General features: G+C 45.4%; 1 protein-coding gene across 2 annotated transcripts in view; it reads right to left on the reverse strand.

The window, feature by feature from the left end:
• LOC138638271 (SLAM family member 5-like) overlaps positions 1 to 21,218 on the reverse strand; it is a 109,151-nt gene that overhangs the window by 839 nt on the left and 87,094 nt on the right. Inside the window, exon 5 of one of the 2 annotated variants that reach the window (XM_069727449.1) lies at positions 6,120 to 6,952. The exons of the other annotated variant lie outside the window; for it this stretch is intronic. Coding sequence (XP_069583550.1) covers positions 6,923 to 6,952 — 30 coding nt within the window. The 3' untranslated portion in view covers positions 6,120 to 6,922. Of the gene's footprint in view, positions 1 to 6,119; positions 6,953 to 21,218 lie in introns of those variants that run through there. 2 annotated transcript variants of the gene reach the window in all.

A 21,218-nucleotide genomic window follows, 5' to 3' on the forward strand; every position in this document is an offset into this window, starting at 1 on the left:
CTTTGAGGGGCGTCCAATAAAAGGACAACAGTTTATAGGATAATGTTTGTGACGCCACCTGTGGTATTCGGTCAGGGTGACCGACGCTGCTTAGGGGTCCGCTGGGGTGATGTTAGGGCAGCTAGATGGTATACCTTCCCACAGGTGAAGTGTGTCCCCAGGGCTTCCCAGAGTGTAGATGGTGGATGTTGTAAGGCGCAGGGAATAACGAGAACACAAGGTTGCAGTCTCTTTACCTTTACTGAAGGCATCAACATCCACAGTCCAGAGCACCAGACCACGGGGCAGGCAGAGTCCCCTTATCCAGGTGGAATTCAGTAGCCTTCCTACTAGCTCCTGGGTGTTGTAGTACCTCCCTGTTGAGCAACTCGGTAAGGTCCTCACAACTGCTGTAGATGTTCTAGATGTTATTTCTTCCTCTCTGTCCCCCAGATGGTGTGGATAGGACAAACCCATATGACTGATGGCCTGAGGCTTGTTTATAGGGACCCTAGAGACACCCCGACCCCCACAATTTGCCACCGTGTCTTCTTAGGTATTTAGTTCAGGCAGCCAACTTGGAATTGACTGTCCTGCCGGTCTCTGAAGTAAAGTGCAGAGTCTATTACTCCCTCGGTGTTCCGGCCACCGGCTATGCGCCTCAGAAGGAGGCAGCCTCTTTCAGGGCAGAACTCCTTATGGTTTTCTCCTTGTGCTATGACTTTGTGTCTCACTTTCTACAATACAATTCTCTTCGTATCCTTTCTTAGGATGCTGCCGCACGTGGGGGAGGGTGCAGCTCCGTGTCTTTCTGTCTAGGCCTCTGACAGGATCCCACCCCTGTCTGGGGCCCTCTGTCTGCAGCTTTGTGGTGTTCCTCCTTTCCCGCTGTCTGCCTGACAGGAACTCCCTGGGTGAAGCCCAGGCAGAGTCTCACTAACTTACTATCCAACCCACCAGTTTTACCCTCGTGAGGAGTGGCCTAGTAGATAGAACCTTTGCTCCCTCTGGTGGACTGGAGTGTGAAGTGTAGTGTATGGTTTGTGATACCGGGCAGGGTGGACTCCTTTAGTGCCATCAGACGTAATATCACTCCCCCTGGTGGAAGAATAACATTACTGCAACGACCAGGACTCTGGGGCGCTGCACCATTATCCTGTACCCCGAGTGTCAGTGTCATTATCCTGTACCCCAAATGTCAGTGTCATTATTCTGTACCCCAAGTGTCCGTACCATTATCCTGTACCCCAAGTGCCATTATCCTGTACCCCAAGTGTCAGTGTCATTATCCTGTACCCCAAGTGTCATTATCCTGTACCCCAAGTGTCATTATTCTGTACTTCAAGTGTCAGTGCCATTATCCTGTACCCCAAGTGTCAGTGCCATGATCCTGTACCCACAAGTGTCAGTGCTATTATCCTGTACCCCAAGTGTCAGTGTCATTATCCTGTACCCCAAGTGTCAGTACCATTATCCTGTACCCCAAGTGTCATTATCCTGTACCCCAAGTGTCATTATTCTGTACCCCAAGTGTCAGTGCCATGATCCTGTACCCCAAGTGTCAGTGTCATTATCCTGTACCCCAAGTGTCAGTGTCATTATCCTGTACCCCAAGTGTCAGTGCCATTATCCTGTACCCCAAGTGTCAGAGCCATGATCCTGTACCCACAAGTGTCAGTGCTATTATCCTGTACCCCAAGTGCCAGTGTCATTATCCTGTACCCAAAGTGTCAGTGTCATCCTGTACCCCCAGTGTCAGTGCTATTATCCTGTACCCCAAGTGTCAGTGTCATTATCCTGTACCCCAAGTGTCAGTGTCATTATCCTGTACCCCAAGTGTCAGTGTCATTATCCTGTACCCCAAGTGTCAGTACCATTATCCTGTACCCCAAGTGTCATTATCCTGTACCCCAAGTGTCATTATTCTGTACTTCAAGTGTCAGTGCCATTATCCTGTACCCCAAGTGTCAGTGCCATTATCCTGTACCCCAAGTGTCAGAGCCATGATCCTGTACCCACAAGTGTCAGTGCTATTATCCTGTACCCCAAGTGCCAGTGTCATTATCCTGTACCCCAAGTGTCAGTGCCATTATCCTGTACCCCAAGTGTCAGTACCATTATCCTGTACCCCAAGTGTCAGTGTCATTATCCTGTACCCCAAGTGTCAGTACCATTATCCTGTACCCCAAGTGTCATTATCCTGTACCCCAAGTGTCATTATTCTGTACTTCAAGTGTCAGTGCCATTATCCTGTACCCCAAGTGTCAGAGCCATGATCCTGTACCCACAAGTGTCAGTGCTATTATCCTGTACCCCAAGTGCCAGTGTCATTATCCTGTACCCCAAGTGTCAGTGTCATCCTGTACCCCCAGTGTCAGTGCTATTATCCTGTACCCCAAGTGTCAGTGTCATTATCCTGTACCCCAAGTGTCAGTGCCATTATCCTGTACCTCAAGTGTCATTATCCTGTACTCCCAGTGTCAGTGCCATTATCCTGTACCCCAACTGTCAGTGTTATTATCCTGTACCCCAAGTGTCAGTGCCATTATCCTGTACCCCAAGTGTCAGTGTCATTATCCTGTACCCCAAGTGTCAGTGTCATTATCCTGTACCCCAAGTGTCAGTGTCATTATCCTGTACCCCCAGTGTCATTATCCTGTACTCCCAGTGTCAGTGCCATTATCCTGTACCCCCAGTGTCATTATCCTGTACTCCCAGTGTCAGTGCCATTATCCTGTACCCCAAGTGTCAGTGCCATTATCCTGTACCCCAAGTGTGTGTCATTATCCTGTACCCCAAGTGTCAGTGTCATTATCCTGTACCCCCAGTGTCAGTGCTATTATCCTGTACCCCAAGTGTCAGTGCCATTATCCTGTACCCCCAGTGTCATTATCCTGTACTCCCAGTGTCAGTGCCATTATCCTGTACCCCAAGTGTCAGTGCTATTATCCTGTACCCCAAGTGTCAGTGTTATTATCCTGTACCCCAAGTGTCAGTGCCATTATCCTGTACCCCAAGTGTCAGTGCCATTATCCTGTACCCCAAGTGTCATTGCCATTATCCTGTACCCCAAGTGTGTCATTATCCTGTACCCCAAGTGTCAGTGTCATTATTCTGTACCCCAAGTGTCAGTGCCATGATCCTGTACCCCAAGTGTCAGTGTCATTATCCTGTACCCCAAGTGTCAGTGTCATTATCCTGTACCCCAAGTGTCAGTGTCATTATCCTGTATCCCAAGTGTCAGTGTCATTATCCTGTACCCCAAGTGTCAGTGTAATTATCCTGTACCCCAAGTGTCAGTGCCATTATCCTGTACCCCAAGTGTCAGTGCCATTATCCTGTACCCCAAGTGTGTGCCATTATCCTGTACCCCAAGTGTCAGTGTCATTATCCTGTACCCCAAGTGTCAGTGCCATTATCCTGTATCCCAAGTGTCAGTGTCATTAACCTGTACCCCAAGTGTCACTGTAATCATCCTGTACCCCATGTGTGTGTCATTATCCTGTACCCCAAGTGTCAGTGTCATTATCCTGTACCCCAAGTGTCAGTGCCATTATCCTGTACCCCAAGTGTCAGTGTCATTATCCTGTACCCCAAGTGTCACTGTAATCATTATCCTGTACCCCAAGTGTCAGTGTCATTATCCTGTACCCCAAGTGTCACTGTAATCATTATCCTGTACCCCAAGTGTCATTATCCTGTACCCCAAGTGTCATTATTCTGTACTTCAAGTGTCAGTGCCATTATCCTGTACCCCAAGTGTCAGAGCCATGATCCTGTACCCACAAGTGTCAGTGCTATTATCCTGTACCCCAAGTGCCAGTGTCATTATCCTGTACCCCAAGTGTCAGTGTCATCCTGTACCCCCAGTGTCAGTGCTATTATCCTGTACCCCAAGTGTCAGTGTCATTATCCTGTACCCCAAGTGTCAGTGCCATTATCCTGTACCTCAAGTGTCATTATCCTGTACTCCCAGTGTCAGTGCCATTATCCTGTACCCCAACTGTCAGTGTTATTATCCTGTACCCCAAGTGTCAGTGCCATTATCCTGTACCCCAAGTGTCAGTGTCATTATCCTGTACCCCAAGTGTCAGTGTCATTATCCTGTACCCCAAGTGTCAGTGTCATTATCCTGTACCCCAAGTGTCAGTGCTATTATCCTGTACCCCAAGTGTCAGTGCCATTATCCTGTACCCCCAGTGTCATTATCCTGTACTCCCAGTGTCAGTGCCATTATCCTGTACCCCAAGTGTCAGTGCCATTATCCTGTACCCCAAGTGTCAGTGTCATTATCCTGTACCCCAAGTGTGTGTCATTATCCTGTACCCCAAGTGTCAGTGTCATTATCCTGTACCCCCAGTGTCAGTGCTATTATCCTGTACCCCAAGTGTCAGTGCCATTATCCTGTACCCCAAGTGTCAGTGCTATTATCCTGTACCCCAAGTGTCAGTGTTATTATCCTGTACCCCAAGTGTCAGTGCCATTATCCTGTACCCCAAGTGTCAGTGCCATTATCCTGTACCCCAAGTGTCATTGCCATTATCCTGTACCCCAAGTGTGTGTCATTATCCTGTACCCCAAGTGTCAGTGTCATTATCCTGTACCCCAAGTGTCAGTGCCATTATCCTGTATCCCAAGTGTCAGTGTCATTAACCTGTACCCCAAGTGTCACTGTAATCATCCTGTACCCCATGTGTGTGTCATTATCCTGTACCCCAAGTGTCAGTGTCATTATCCTGTACCCCAAGTGTCAGTGCCATTATCCTGTACCCCAAGTGTCAGTGTCATTATCCTGTACCCCAAGTGTCACTGTAATCATTATCCTGTACCCCAAGTGTCAGTGTCATTATCCTGTACCCCAAGTGTCACTGTAATCATTATCCTGTACCCCAAGTGTCAGTGTCAGTATCCTGTACCCCAAGTGTCAGTGTCATTATTCTGTACCCAAGTGTCAGTGCCATTATCCTGTACCCCAAGTGTCATTATCCTGTACCCCAGGTGTCAGTGTCATTATCCTGTACCCCAAGTGTCAGTGTCATTATCCTGTACCCCAAGTGTCAGTGTCATTATCCTGTACCCCAAGTGTCAGTGTCATTATCCTGTACCCCAAGTGTCAGTGCCATTATCCTGTACCCCAAGTGTCATTATCCTGCACCCCAAGCGTCAGTGTCATTATCCTGTAGCCCAAGTGTCAGTGTCATTATCCTGTACCCCAAGTGTCAGTGTCATTATCCTGTACCCCAAGTGTCAGTGCCATTATCCTGTATCCCAAGTGTCAGTGTCATTAACCTGTACCCCAAGTGTCACTGTAATTATCCTGTACCCCAAGTGTCAGTGTCATTATCCTGTACCCCAAGTGTCAGTGCCATTATCCTGTACCCCAAGTGTCAGTGTCATTATCCTGTACCCCAAGTCAGTGTCATTATCCTATACCCCAAGTGTCAGTGTCATTATTCTGTACCCAAGTGTCAGTGTCATTATCCTGTACCCCAAGTGTCAGTGTCATTATTCTGTACCCAAGTGTCAGTGCCATTATCCTGTACCCAAAGTGTCAGTGTCATTATCCTGTACCCCAAGTGTCATTATCCTGTACCCCAAGTGTCAGTGTCATTATCCTGTACCCCAAGTGTCAGTGTCATTATTCTGTACCCCAAGTGTCAGTGCCATTATCCTGTACCCCAAGTGTCATCATCCTGTACCCCAAGTGTCAGTGTCATTATTCTGTACCCCAAGTGTCAGTGCCATTATCCTGTACCCCAAGTGTCATTATCCTGTACCCCAAGCGTCAGTGTCATTGTACTTATAACTACTATTGCATAAATCACATCTCTATTCAGTGGGGGACGCCTAGTGGTCACTATATGAAAATGCTAAGTCTTTATGTCAGTAAGAAATTGTTAAGTGCTGTCACACACTGTGCTCTATGGCTGACATGTACACTGCATGCACTTCACGGTTTATACCCTGCCGAGAATTGTGTTTTATTGGTCAGAGGAAATATATTAACTAGTTTTGATGGTTATGACTGTGAAAGCGATTTGCAGGGTGGGCCATTTATATGGATACACCTAAATAAAATGGAATTAAGACAAAACTCAAGGCAAGGTATACGTACAGAATGAATCAGTCAAGCGAAAGTTATATACAAAACAAAATTTATCAGTTGTAGCTACTGCGTATACCAACATGGACTGAGTAGTGGAGAACTCGGAAGTTTTATAAGCGAAGAAGAACAAAAGAAACCGAATACATGCCCAAATTAAATAATGATGTATTTATTAAGGATGGGGTACACCATGTGGTGAGGGAGGGGAGATACCAAACAGAGAGGCGCTACACCAGGAGACAGAAACGTATTTATACAATATGCTAAGGTGACTCATGAGAACACATTGGTTAACAGTATAAATAAATAAGTAAATAGTAGCAAATTAATATCCACAGGAAAAAATGCGGCAAGTGTGTGCATGGAGGAACACAATAAAAATAAGGTGCAAGTGCAGAGTTAGTAAAGGTTAGGATAGCAACCGCTTATGAATATTCAAAGACTAGAATGCATGCAATAGTTGCTGCTGATGTATCATACTATGATTATGGCCACAAACAACATTACCTGTGGGTGATGTAAAGACCGTCTCCTGGATGCGCCCGACCCCGACGTGCGTTTCGGCGTCGACCCCCTGACGAAGGCTGACGCCGAAATAAATACATCATTATTTAATTTGGGCATGTATTCGGTTCCTTTTGTACTTCTTCGCTTAATAAAATGGGAATGATTTGTGATGTCAACTTCCTGTTTGTGGCACATTGTATATTCACGAAATTTTGCAAGCAGTTTGCTAACTGTAGCGAGATGGAAGCTCTCGTAGGGTGTCTTGCATTAAAATCTGCTGCAATGACCCGGATACTGTGTTCACCAGACAACACAATTTCTGTCCTCTCCTCATGTGTTAACCTCGGCGACATTCAATTGCTGTAAACAAAGAGAAAATTGTAAATAACTCATGAAACAATAAAGTTGCATTAAAACCAAGTATACCATTGTTTTTCTTATGAAATTCTCAATAAGTTTGATGTGTCACATGACCCTCTTCCCATTGAAAAAAAATGAAGTTGGATCCAAAATGGCCGACTTCAAAATAGCCGCCATGGTCACCACCCATCTTGAAAAGTTTCCCCCTCCCATATACTAATGAGCCACAAACAGGAAGTTAATATCACCAACCATTCCCATTTTATTTAGGTGGATCCATATAAATGGCCCACCCTGTAGTATGTATATCCTTGGAGATAGTGAGCACTATTATATCAGTTATATCTTTGTACATAGGAGGAGTATTATAGTAGTTATATTCTTGTACATAGGAGCAGTATTATAGTAATTATATTCCTGTACATAGGGAGCAGTATTATAGTAGTTATATTCTTGTACATAGGGGGCAGTATTATAGTAGTTATATTCTTCTACATAGGAGCAGTATTATAGTAGTTATATTCTTGTACATAGGGGCAGTATTATAGTAGTTATATTCTTATACATAGAGGGCAGTATTATAGTAGTTATATTCTTGTACATAGGGGGCAGTATTATAGTAGTTATATTCTTGTACATAGAGGGCAGTATTATAGTAGTTATATTCTTGTACATAGGGGGCAGTATTATAGTAGTTATATTCTTATACATAGGAGCAGTATTATAGTAGTTATATTCTTGTAGGTTAGGGAGCAGTATTATAGTAGTTATATTCTTGTAGGTTAGGGAGCAGTATTATAGTAGTTATATTCTTGTACATAGGAGCAGTATTATAGTAGTTATATTTTTGTACATAGGAGCAGTATTATAGTAGTTATATTCTTGTACATAGGAGCAGTATTATAGTAGTTATAGTCTTCTACATAGGGGGCAGTATTATAGTAGTTATATTCTTTTATACATAGGAGCAGTATTATAGTAGTTATATTCTTGTACATAAGGGGCAGTATTATAGTAGTTATATTCTTGTACATAGGGACAGTATTATAGTAGTTATTTTCTTGTACATAGGGGGTAGTATTATAGTAATTATATTCTTGTACCTAGGAGCAGTATTATAGTAGTTATATTCTTGTATATAGGAGCAGTATTATAGTAGTTATATTCTTGTACATAGGGGGCAGTATTATAGTAGTTATATTCTTGTACTTAGGGGGCAGTATTGTAGTAGTTACGGTATATTCTTGTACATAGGGGCAGTATTATAGTAGTTATATTCTTGTACATAGGGGGCAGTATTATAGTAGTTATATTCTTGTACATAGGGGGCAGTATTACAGTAGTTATATTCTTGTACAAAGGAGCAGTATTATAGTAGTTATATTCTTGTACATAGAGAGCAGTATTATAGTAGTTATATTCTTGTACATAGGAGCAGTATTATAGTAGTTATTTTCTTGTACATAGGGGGCAGTATTGTAGTAGTTATATTCTTGTACATAGGAGCAGTATTATAGTAGTTATTTTCTTGTACATAGGGGGCAGTATGGTAGTAGTTATATTCTTGTACATAGGAGCAGTATTATAGTAGTTATATTCTTGTACTTAGGGGGCAGTATTGTAGTAGTTACGGTATATTCTTGTACATAGGGGGCTGTATTATAGTAGTTATATTCTTGTACCTAGGAGCAGTATTATAGTAGTTATATTCTTTTATATAGGAGCAGTATTATAGTAGTTATATTCTTGTACATGGGGGGCAGTATTATAGTAGTTATATTCTTGTACATAGGGAGCACTATTACAGTAGTTATTTTCTTGTACATAGGAGCAGTACTATAGTAGTTATTTTCTTGTACATAGGGGCAGTATTATAGTAGTTATTTTCTTGTACATAGGGGGCAGTATTGTAGTAGTTATTTTCTTGTACATAGGGGGCAGTATTGTAGTAGTTATTTTCTTGTACATAGGGGGCAGTATTGTAGTAGTTATATTCTTGTACATAGGAGCAGTATTATAGTAGTTATATTCTTGTACATAGGGGGCAGTATTATAGAAGTTCTATTCTTGTACATAGGAGAGGATAGACGTGTGTTTGTGAGCTCCCGGCAGGGTGGAGGCATGGCTTCTGACCCAGGTGGAGGGGAGGGATGCTGGGCTGATGATCCAAGGGAACCTCCAGCCTGGAGCATGGCCTGCAGCATGGACCTGGTGGTAATGGAAAGCTGGAAATGGTGGTTGGTGAGCAGTGGCGTAGGAAGGGGGGTGCGGGGGGGGCGGTCCGCCCCGGGCGGCACAATGCGGGGGGCGGCCGGCGCTGCAGGAGAAAGGGAAAAAAAAAAAAAAAGACGCCCCTTTAAATCTTCGGGCGGCGCCGTCCGCCGCCACAACCAGGCTCCCCCCGCCCCTGGGCCCCCGCCCCCCGCTCTATACTCACCTCTCCTGGTTCCTGCGGCGCCGGCAGCTACAGCGTCCTCTGACTCTGCGACGTCTCAGAGCAGAGGGCGCGATGACGTCACTACTGTGCGCGCCGCTCTGCCTCTCTGTCCTGAGCGTCGCAGAGCCGGAGAGACGCTGACTGCACCGGACCTGCGCTAGGAACGGGAGAGGTGAGGATTTTACTTTTTTTTTTTTTTTTTTATGTCTGACTCTGGGGGCAATGCTGGACACACTGGGGCAATACTGGAGACCATGGGGCAGATTGCTGGACACACCGGGGCAATACTGGAGACCATGGGGCAGATTGCTGGACACACTGGGGCAATACTGGAGACCATGGGGCAGATTGCTGGACACACTGGGGCAATACTGGAGACCATGGGGCAGAATGCTGGACACATCGGGGCAATACTGGAGACCATGGGGCAGAATGCTGGACACACAGGGGCAATACTGGAGACCATGGGGCAGATTGCTGGACACACCGGGGCAATACTGGAGACCATGGGGCAGAATGCTGGACACACTGGGGCAATACTGAAGACCATGGGGCAGAATGCTGGACACACTGGGGCAATACTGGAGACCATGGGGCAGAATGCTGGACACACTGGGGCAATACAGGAGACCATGGGGCAGATTGCTGGACACACTGGGGCAGATTGCTGGACACACTGGGGGTAATATGCTGGACACAATGGGGGTAATATGCTGGACACACTGGGGCAGATTGCTGGACACACTGGGGGCAGGACTTGGGGCATGATTGGAGACACGGGGCAAGATTGGATCATGGGGCAGGATGGATACGATGGAGGCTGGTGGGGCAGGATGGGGAGATCATATGGTGTAGAATGGATAGTCATGAGGGCAGGATACGAGAACATATGGCTGGAGCCAGGAATGAGATAAACGGGGCCAGGGTGGGGAATAGTGTTACCATAGGGGCTAATTAAGGGATATTATTACTGCAGTGATGTATTTATTTTATTTTTTGAGTATACTGTTTTAAATGGGGGGGCGGTACTGTTATTGTGTAGAGTGTTACTATATCGCCTTTTTGTCTTCATGTGATGTAATGTAGAAGTTGTGAAAAATTAAGTAATGTGTTCTGCAAGCGGAGCTCGAGATAACTGTGTTATTTCCTGCAGAAACGAGTCCTGGCTGGAAGGAATGATGGCGGTCTGTGCTGGATGAAAGATGAAGGACTTCACCTAGAGACGTCACTGGTGAGTCAGTGTTACCTATACACTGACACTATACACTGTATACTATATAGAGGTCCTGTGTATAATGTCACCAGTGATCTCTGTATTACCTCTACACAGACACTGCATACTAAGTACAGATCTCCTGTGAATACTGGCACTTATGGTGATAGTATTGTGTTGTTTTTTTTTTTATTACTGATCAGTATTGTAGTATTCAGTCACTATGTGGTGGTAATATGTGGTCTGGAAATGGTGTTGTGGTATTTGTCCCTTGTATGTAGTATTATTCGGTCACTATGTGGTCTGGTCACGGTGTGGTGGTATTAAGTCACAGGTTTGGCATGTGGGGGTGACACCATTAGGCCCAGTTTAAGTTCTACAAAACAGGAAAACCATTTTTGGTAACCTTTGTGTGTATTGAGCCGGGGGAGGGGGGGGGGCGCCAAACTCGGGAACAGCCCCGGGCGGCAAAAGCTCTAGCTACGCCTCTGTTGGTGAGTCTTCTAAACCTGCTTGTTATGTTACTGGATTAAGTGCTAAAGTTACAAGGCAAAGTATTTTTAAGCTGGAATTGCAAATCAGCAAATTAAAAGATAAAATTAAGAAAGAGACTGATCCAAAGCTAAAACTGATGAAAAGTGAGAGCCTGGATGACTGCAGACGAGAGCTGGCCATTCGGAAAGAAAACCTAGACAAAGATGTAAACTCTGTGCCCAGAAAGGAAACCTGGGCTATGGAGAAAAAGGATGAGGAGCCAGAGCCCAGAAGACGAGTAGAAAACACTTTATTGGTAAAAAGGACATTAAATATAAAACTGTGCACGGTGTGGAGCAAGGAAGTCCGGTAAGAAATGCAGAACTTATATCAGCCGCACAATGTGAGGGGTCTGAGGCAGCAGACAATGCTCCAGAGGAAAGTGTGTCAGCAAACGAGGGGTTACCTGCAGGGCCCTTTGAATGCAGCAATGCAGTGAGCACAGTGACTGAGAGTGATAAAGAAAGTACTGACTTTGTGTGTGAGACCCCGCTCACTGGCACTAGCGATTATTATAGTAGTTATATTCTTGTAGGTTAGGGAGCAGTATTATAGTAGTTATATTCTTGTAGGTTAGGGAGCAGTATTATAGTAGTTATATTCTTGTACATAGGAGCAGTATTATAGTAGTTATATTTTTGTACATAGGAGCAGTATTATAGTAGTTATATTCTTGTACATAGGAGCAGTATTATAGTAGTTATAGTCTTCTACATAGGGGGCAGTATTATAGTAGTTATATTCTTTTATACATAGGAGCAGTATTATAGTAGTTATATTCTTGTACATAAGGGGCAGTATTATAGTAGTTATATTCTTGTACATAGGGACAGTATTATAGTAGTTATTTTCTTGTACATAGGGGGCAGTATTATAGTAATTATATTCTTGTACCTAGGAGCAGTATTATAGTAGTTATATTCTTGTATATAGGAGCAGTATTATAGTAGTTATATTCTTGTACATAGGGGGCAGTATTATAGTAGTTATATTCTTGTACTTAGGGGGCAGTATTGTAGTAGTTACGGTATATTCTTGTACATAGGGGCAGTATTATAGTAGTTATATTCTTGTACATAGGGGGCAGTATTATAGTAGTTATATTCTTGTACATAGGGGGCAGTATTACAGTAGTTATATTCTTGTACAAAGGAGCAGTATTATAGTAGTTATTTTCTTGTACATAGAGAGCAGTATTATAGTAGTTATATTCTTGTACATAGGAGCAGTATTATAGTAGCTATTTTCTTGTACATAGGGGGCAGTATTGTAGTAGTTATATTCTTGTACATAGGAGCAGTATTATAGTAGTTATTTTCTTGTACATAGGGGGCAGTATGGTAGTAGTTATATTCTTGTACATAGGAGCAGTATTATAGTAGTTATATTCTTGTACTTAGGGGGCAGTATTGTAGTAGTTACGGTATATTCTTGTACATAGGGGGCTGTATTATAGTAGTTATATTCTTGTACCTAGGAGCAGTATTATAGTAGTTATATTCTTTTATATAGGAGCAGTATTATAGTAGTTATATTCTTGTACATGGGGGGCAGTATTATAGTAGTTATATTCTTGTACATAGGGAGCAGTATTACAGTAGTTATTTTCTTGTACATAGGAGCAGTACTACAGTAGTTATTTTCTTGTACATAGGGGCAGTATTATAGTAGTTATTTTCTTGTACATAGGGGGCAGTATTGTAGTAGTTATTTTCTTGTACATAGGGGGCAGTATTGTAGTAGTTATTTTCTTGTACATAGGGGGCAGTATTGTAGTAGTTATATTCTTGTACATAGGAGCAGTATTATAGTAGTTATATTCTTGTACATAGGGGGCAGTATTATAGAAGTTCTATTCTTGTACATAGGAGAGGATAGACGTGTGTTTGTGAGCTCCCGGCAGGGTGGAGGCATGGCTTCTGACCCAGGTGGAGGGGAGGGATGCTGGGCTGATGATCCAAGGGAACCTCCAGCCTGGAGCATGGCCTGCAGCATGGACCTGGTGGCAATGGAAAGCTGGAAATGGTGGTTGGTGAGCAGTGGCGTAGGAAGGGGGGTGCGGGGGGGGCGGTCCGCCCCGGGCGGCACAATGCGGGGGGCGGCCGGCGCTGCAGGAGAAAGGGAAAAAAAAAAAAAAAAGACGCCCCTTTAAATCTTCGGGCGGCGCCGTCCGCCGCCACAACCAGGCTCCCCCCGCCCCTGGGCCCCCGCCCCCCGCTCTATACTCGCCTCTCCTGGTTCCTGCGGCGCCGGCAGCTACAGCGTCCTCTGACTCTGCGACGTCTCAGAGCAGAGGGCGCGATGACGTCACTACTGTGCGCGCCGCTCTGCCTCTCTGTCCTGAGCGTCGCAGAGCCGGAGAGACGCTGACTGCACCGGACCTGCGCTAGGAACGGGAGAGGTGAGGATTTTACTTTTTTTTTTTTTTTTTATGTCTGACTCTGGGGGCAATGCTGGACACACTGGGGCAATACTGGAGACCATGGGGCAGATTGCTGGACACACCGGGGCAATACTGGAGACCATGGGGCAGATTGCTGGACACACTGGGGCAATACTGGAGACCATGGGGCAGATTGCTGGACACACTGGGGCAATACTGGAGACTATGGGGCAGAATGCTGGACACATCGGGGCAATACTGGAGACCATGGGGCAGAATGCTGGACACACAGGGGCAATACTGGAGACCATGGGGCAGATTGCTGGACACACCGGGGCAATAATGGAGACCATGGGGCAGAATGCTGGACACACTGGGGCAATACTGAAGACCATGGGGCAGAATGCTGGACACACTGGGGCAATACTGGAGACCATGGGGCAGAATGCTGGACACACTGGGGCAATACAGGAGACCATGGGGCAGATTGCTGGACACACTGGGGCAGATTGCTGGACACACTGGGGGTAATATGCTGGACACAATGGGGGTAATATGCTGGACACACTGGGGCAGATTGCTGGACACACTGGGGGCAGGACTTGGGGCATGATTGGAGACATGGGGCAAGATTGGATCATGGGGCAGGATGGATACGATGGAGGCTGGTGGGGCAGGATGGGGAGATCATATGGTGTAGAATGGATAGTCATGAGGGCAGGATACGAGAACATATGGCTGGAGCCAGGAATGAGATAAACGGGGCCAGGGTGGGGAATAGTGTTACCATAGGGGCTAATTAAGGGATATTATTACTGCAGTGATGTATTTATTTTATTTTTTGAGTATACTGTTTTAAATGGGGGGGCGGTACTGTTATTGTGTAGAGTGTTACTATATCGCCTTTTTGTCTTCATGTGATGTAATGTAGAAGTTGTGAAAAATTAAGTAATGTGTTCTGCAAGCGGAGCTCGAGATAACTGTGTTATTTCCTGCAGAAACGAGTCCTGGCTGGAAGGAATGATGGCGGTCTGTGCTGGATGAAAGATGAAGGACTTCACCTAGAGACGTCACTGGTGAGTCAGTGTTACCTATACACTGACACTATACACTGTATACTATATAGAGGTCCTGTGTATAATGTCACCAGTGATCTCTGTATTACCTCTACACAGACACTGCATACTAAGTACAGATCTCCTGTGAATACTGGCACTTATGGTGATAGTATTGTGTTGTTTTTTTTTTATTACTGATCAGTATTGTAGTATTCAGTCACTATGTGGTGGTAATATGTGGTCTGGAAATGGTGTTGTGGTATTTGTCCCTTGTATGTAGTATTATTCGGTCACTATGTGGTCTGGTCACGGTGTGGTGGTATTAAGTCACAGGTTTGGCATGTGGGGGTGACACCATTAGGCCCAGTTTAAGTTCTACAAAACAGGAAAACCATTTTTGGTAACCTTTGTGTGTATTGAGCCGGGGGAGGGGGGGGGGGCGCCAAACTCGGGAACAGCCCCGGGCGGCAAAAGCTCTAGCTACGCCTCTGTTGGTGAGTCTTCTAAACCTGCTTGTTATGTTACTGGATTAAGTGCTAAAGTTACAAGGCAAAGTATTTTTAAGCTGGAATTGCAAATCAGCAAATTAAAAGATAAAATTAAGAAAGAGACTGATCCAAAGCTAAAACTGATGAAAAGTGAGAGCCTGGATGACTGCAGACGAGAGCTGGCCATTCGGAAAGAAAACCTAGACAAAGATGTAAACTCTGTGCCCAGAAAGGAAACCTGGGCTATGGAGAAAAAGGATGAGGAGCCAGAGCCCAGAAGACGAGTAGAAAACACTTTATTGGTAAAAAGGACATTAAATATAAAACTGTGCACGGTGTGGAGCAAGGAAGTCCGGTAAGAAATGCAGAACTTATATCAGCCGCACAATGTGAGGGGTCTGAGGCAGCAGACAATGCTCCAGAGGAAAGTGTGTCAGCAAACGAGGGGTTAACTGCAGGGCCCTTTGAATGCAGCAATGCAGTGAGCACAGTGACTGAGAGTGATAAAGAAAGTGCTGACTTTGTGTGTGAGACCCCGCTCACTGGCACTAGCGATTGCCTGTCTGTAACAGATAATACAAACATTATAATGGCGTCTGAACCCTCCATGTCAGTGAATGGAGACCGCATTGTGCAACAATCAGTAGTGGATCTGGGTGTTTTTGCAGCACAAACAGGTGTCACTAATCATGGGGCTGGGGAAGATTTCAGCACTGATCCACCTGCAGCTGGGGAAGACTCCAGCACTGATCCACCTGCGGCTCAGGAAGACTTCAGCACTTATCCACCTGCAGCTGGGGAAGACTCCAGCACTGATCCACCTGCAGCTAGGGAAGACTCCAGCACTGATCCATCTGCGGCTGGGGAAAGCTCCAGCACTGATCCACCTGCGGCTGGGGAAGACTCCAGCACTGATCCACCTGCGGCTGGGGAAGACTCCAGCACTGATCCACCTGCGGCTGGGGAAGACTCCAGCACTGATCCACCTGCTGCTGGGGAAGACTCCAGCACTGATCCACCTGCTGCTGGGGAAGACTCCAGCACTGATCCACCTGCGGCTGGGGAAGACTCCAGCACTGATCCACCTGCGGCTGGGGAAGACTCCAGCACTGATCCACCTGAGGCTGGGGAAAGCTCCAGCACTGATCCACCTGCGGCTGGGGAAAGCTCCAGCACTGATCCACCTGCGGCTGGGGAAAGCTCCAGCACTGATCCACCTGCGGCTGGGGAAAGCTCCAGCACTGATCCACCTGCGGCTGGGGAAAGCTCCAGCACTGATCCACCTGCGGCTGGGGAAAGCTCCAGCACTGACCCTTCTGCTGACCAACATCAGTTCAGGAGACTGTTCTCCAATGTTACAAGACTAGTGAACCCTCCACCTCAGAGGAGAAACGTAGTCAGGGTAAAGTACACAGGAACGAAGGAGAAGATCCCATCCAGAATCTATATGGGAAAAGTTCTTCTGAAATAGTTTATGAAGTTTAAGGCGTCTGAGGTCTACGCTCTGATCCATGTCCCATCCAGCAGGATCTATGACATCAGTTTTAACCTCCAGTGTGATCTGGATCTGTTCTGGAACATCTATACTGACACTAAAGGAGATGAGATCTGGGATCATCTTCATTGTATCCAGCTGTCTAAGCCACAGGAAATAACGGCCACTGTTTTGTTCCAGTCTGAGGTGGTGGCACTGGCGGATCTGCAGCACTGGCTGAGCTGGCAGTGCATGGTGAGATTTCATCCCGAGAAGATATATGATGAGGAGCAAATATGGAATGGAGGATATTCTGTGAAAATTCAGCTTCTACAAGAGAATGGTGTAACCAGACATCTGCCGCACTCCTTCTACCTGGGCTCAGAGAGGGGGATATGCTATTACCCCGGTCAGCCACGTCTGTGCCATAGATGTGGGGGCAGGCACCTCACTATGAACTGCTCTTGTATCACATGCTCATTATGTGGACAGTTCGGGCATACAAAGGACAAATGCACAGGACCCGTTATCTGTAACCTGTGCTCAGGACCCGGGCATACATTGCGTGATTGCACTCATGCAGAACATCTATAATATAACGCTGGGAGCGTCACTCTGTCCGAAGCCTTTATAGACTGCGCAAGCGCCGGCGCAGTCTGGCCCCCACAGAGTGACCCTCCCAGGAGATCGCGGTATGCGTAAACACTGAACGCACACCGCGATCTCCAACAGAGAAGCAGGGACCGCCAGGAGGGTAAGTATCGGCTATATTCACCTGTCCCCGTTCCAGCGCTGCGTGCGGCTCCGTCTCCGTGTCCCCGGTCCTCGGCCTCTGATGTTCAGTTCAGAGGGCGCGATGACGCGCTTAATGCGTGCCGGCGCCGCCCTCTGACTGACCAGTCGCAGCCAGAGGACCTGGAGGATGGCGGTGCGCAGCGGTGGAATGGGGCCAGGTGAATATAGCAAGTGCTGGGGGGCCTGAGCTGGCGGCGATACCGGCACCTGACCCCCACAGCGCACCGGTGTCCCCGCCTGCTCAGGCCCCCCAGCACTCGGTGCCCAGCGATGATAGGTGAGTATAGTATTTTTTTAATATATATATTGCAGCAGCATACGGGGCATATATTATGGAGCATCTTATGGGGCCATAAACCATAATGGAGCAGTGTACGGGAGCATATACTATGGAGCATCTTATGGGGCCCATCAACCTTTATGGAGCAGTGTACGGGGGCATATACCATGGAGCATCTTATGGGGGCCATAAACCTTTATGGAGCAGTGTACGGGGGGCATATACCATGGAGCATCTTATGGGGCCATAAACCATAATGGAGCAGTGTACGGGGGCATATAAAATGGAGCATCTTATGGGGGCCATAAACCTTTATGGAACAGCGTACGGGGCATACACTAACCATAATGGAGCAGTGTACGGGAGCATATACTATGGAGCATCTTATGGGGCCCATCAACCTTTATGGAGCAGTGTACGGGGGCATATACCATGGAGCATCTTATGGGGGCCATAAACCTTTATGGAGCAGTGTACGGGGGGCATATACCATGGAGCATCTTATGGGGCCATAAACCATAATGGAGCAGTGTACGGGGGCATATAAAATGGAGCATCTTATGGGGGCCATAAACCTTTATGGAACAGCGTACGGGGCATACACTATGGAGCAACTTATGGGGGCCATCAACCTTTATGGAGCAGTGTACGGGGCATATACTATGGAGCATCTTATGGGGGCCATAAACCTTTATGGAGCAGCGTATGGGGCATATGGATGGGAGCAGCAAATTAAAGAATGGTGACGCAGGATGGGAGCAGCACATGAGAGAACGGGGGCGCAGGATGGGAGCAGCACATGACAGGATGGGGGCGCAGGATGAGAGCAGCACATGACAGGATGGGGGCGCAGGATGGGAGCAGCACATGACAGAACGGTGGCGCAGGATGGGAGCAGCACATGACAGAACGGGGGCGCAGGATGGGAGCAGCACATGACAGAACGGGGGCGCAGGATGGGAGCAGCACATGACAGAACGGGGGCGCAGGATGGGAGCAGCACATGACAGAACGGGGGCGCAGGATGGCAGCAGCACATGACAGAACGGGGGCGCAGGATGGCAGCAGCACATGACAGAACGGGGGCACAGGATGGCAGCAGCACATGACAGAACGGGGCGCAGGATGGAAGCAGCACATGACAGAACGGGGGCGCAGGATGGGAGCAGCACATGACAGGATGGGGGCGCAGGATGAGAGCAGCAAATGACAGAATGGAGGCGCAGGATGGGTGCAGCACATGTCAGAATGGAGACGCAGGATAGGTGCAACACATGTCAGAATAGAGGCGCAGGATGGGTGCAGCACATGTCAGAATGGAGGCGCAGGATGGGTGCAGCACATTTCAGAATGGGGGCGCAGGATGGGAGCAGCACATGTCAGAATGGGGGCGCAGGATGGAGCAGCACATGACAGGATGGGGACGCAGGATGGAGCAGCACATATCAGGATGGAGACCATATACCAATATAAATGCTCGCCACCTGGGCATAGAACGGGTTCAATAGCTAGTAATAAATATAATGGCCAGACCTCCTTGGAAATTATGAAAGAAGTCACCAGAGGTGTAGATGTTGTCCAAGAAGCTGGTACTGATGAGGTGATAATGTTCCTGTATACAGGGAGTAGTATCATAGTAGTTACATTCTTCTACATATGGGGCAGTATTATAGTAGTTATATTCTTGTACATAGGGGCAGTATTATATTATCTATATTCTAGTACACAGGGGCAGTATTATAGTAGTTATAGTCTTGTACATAGGGGCAGTATTATAGTAGTTATATTCTTGTACGTAGGGGCAGTATTAAAGAAGTTATATTCTTGTACATAGAGGCAGTATTATAGTAGTTATAGTCTTGTACATAGAGGCAGTATTATAATAGCACAGTGGCTCAGTGGATAGCACTACAGCCTTGCAGCGCTGTAGTCCTGGGTTCAAATCCCACCAAGGACAACATCTGCAAGGAGTTTGTATGTGCTCTCTGTGTTTGCGTGGGTTTCCTCCGGGCACTCCGGTTTCCTCCCACATTCCAAAGACATACTGATAGAGAATCTAGATTGTGAGCCCCATCGGGGACAGCGATGATAATGTGTTTAAACTGTAAAGCGCTGCTGAATATGTTAGCGCTATATAAAAATAAAGATTATTATTTATTATAGTTATAGTCTTGTATATATGAGCAGTATTATAGTAGTTATATTCTTGTACATATGAGCACTGCTCATATGTACAAGAATATAACTACTATAATACTGCCCCTATGTACAAGAATATAACTACTATAATACTGCTCAATGAGCAGTATTATAGTAGTTATATTCTTGTACATAGGGGCAGTATTATAGTAGTTATATTCTTGTACATAGGGAGCAGTATTATAGTAGTTATATTCTTGTACATATGGGCAGTATTATAGTAGTTATATTCTTGTACATTGGGAGCAGTATTATAGTAGTTATGTTCTTGTACATAGGGGCAGTATTATAGTAGTTATATTCTTGTACATAGGGGCAGTATTATAGTAGTTATATTCTTGTACATAGGGGGCAGTATTATAGTAGTTATGTTCTTGCACATAGGGGGCAGTATTATAGTAGTTATGTTCTTGTACATAGGGGCAGTATTATAGTAGTTATATTCTTGTACATAGAGGCAGTATTATAGTAGTTATATTCTTGTACATAGGAGCAGTATTATAGTAGTTATATTCTTGTACATAGGGGCAGTATTATAGTAGTTATATTCTTGTACATAGGAGCAGTATTATAGTAGTTATATTCTTGTACATAGGGGCAGTATTATAGTAGTTATATTCTTGTACATAGGGAGCACTATTATAGTAGTTATATTCTTGTACATAGGGGCAGTATTATAGTAGTTATATTCTTGTACATAGAGGCAGTATTATAGTAGTTATATTCTTGTACATAGGAGCAGTATTATAGTAGTTATATTCTTGTACATAGGGGCAGTATTATAGTAGTTATATTCTTGTACATAGGGAGCACTATTATAGTAGTTATATTCTTGTACATAGGGGCAGTATTATAGTAGTTATATTCTTGTACATAGGGGTAGTATTACAGTAGTTATATTCTTGTACATTAGGGGGCAGTATTATAGTAGTTATATTCTTCTACATATGGAGCAGTATTATAGTAGTTATTCTTGTATATAGGAGTAGATTGTAAGCTCTCACGAGCAGGGTCGTTTTATTTTGCTTTAATTATTGTATTGTTAACGTTATTACTTATGACTGTTGTGTTTGAAACTGTTAAACTGTAAAGCGCTGCGGAATATGTTGGCGCTATATAAATAAAAATTATTATTAGTAGTAGTAGTAGTAGTAGTAGTAGTAGTAGTAGTAGTAGTAGTAGTAGTAGTAGTAGTAGTAATATAGTAGTTGTATTCTTGTACTTAGGAGCAGTATTAGAAGTTATAGGCTTGTACATTAGGGGGCAGTATTACAGTAGTTACAGTCTACATATGAGGCAGTGTTATAGTAGCTATATTCTTGTATATATGGAGCATTATTATAGTAGCTATATTCTTGTACATTAGGGGCAGTATTATAATAGTTATATTCTTGTACATTGGAGC

The sequence above is a fragment of the Ranitomeya imitator genome, chromosome 1, assembly GCF_032444005.1.
Source record: "Ranitomeya imitator isolate aRanImi1 chromosome 1, aRanImi1.pri, whole genome shotgun sequence".
NCBI classification, from domain to species: domain Eukaryota; kingdom Metazoa; phylum Chordata; class Amphibia; order Anura; family Dendrobatidae; genus Ranitomeya; species Ranitomeya imitator.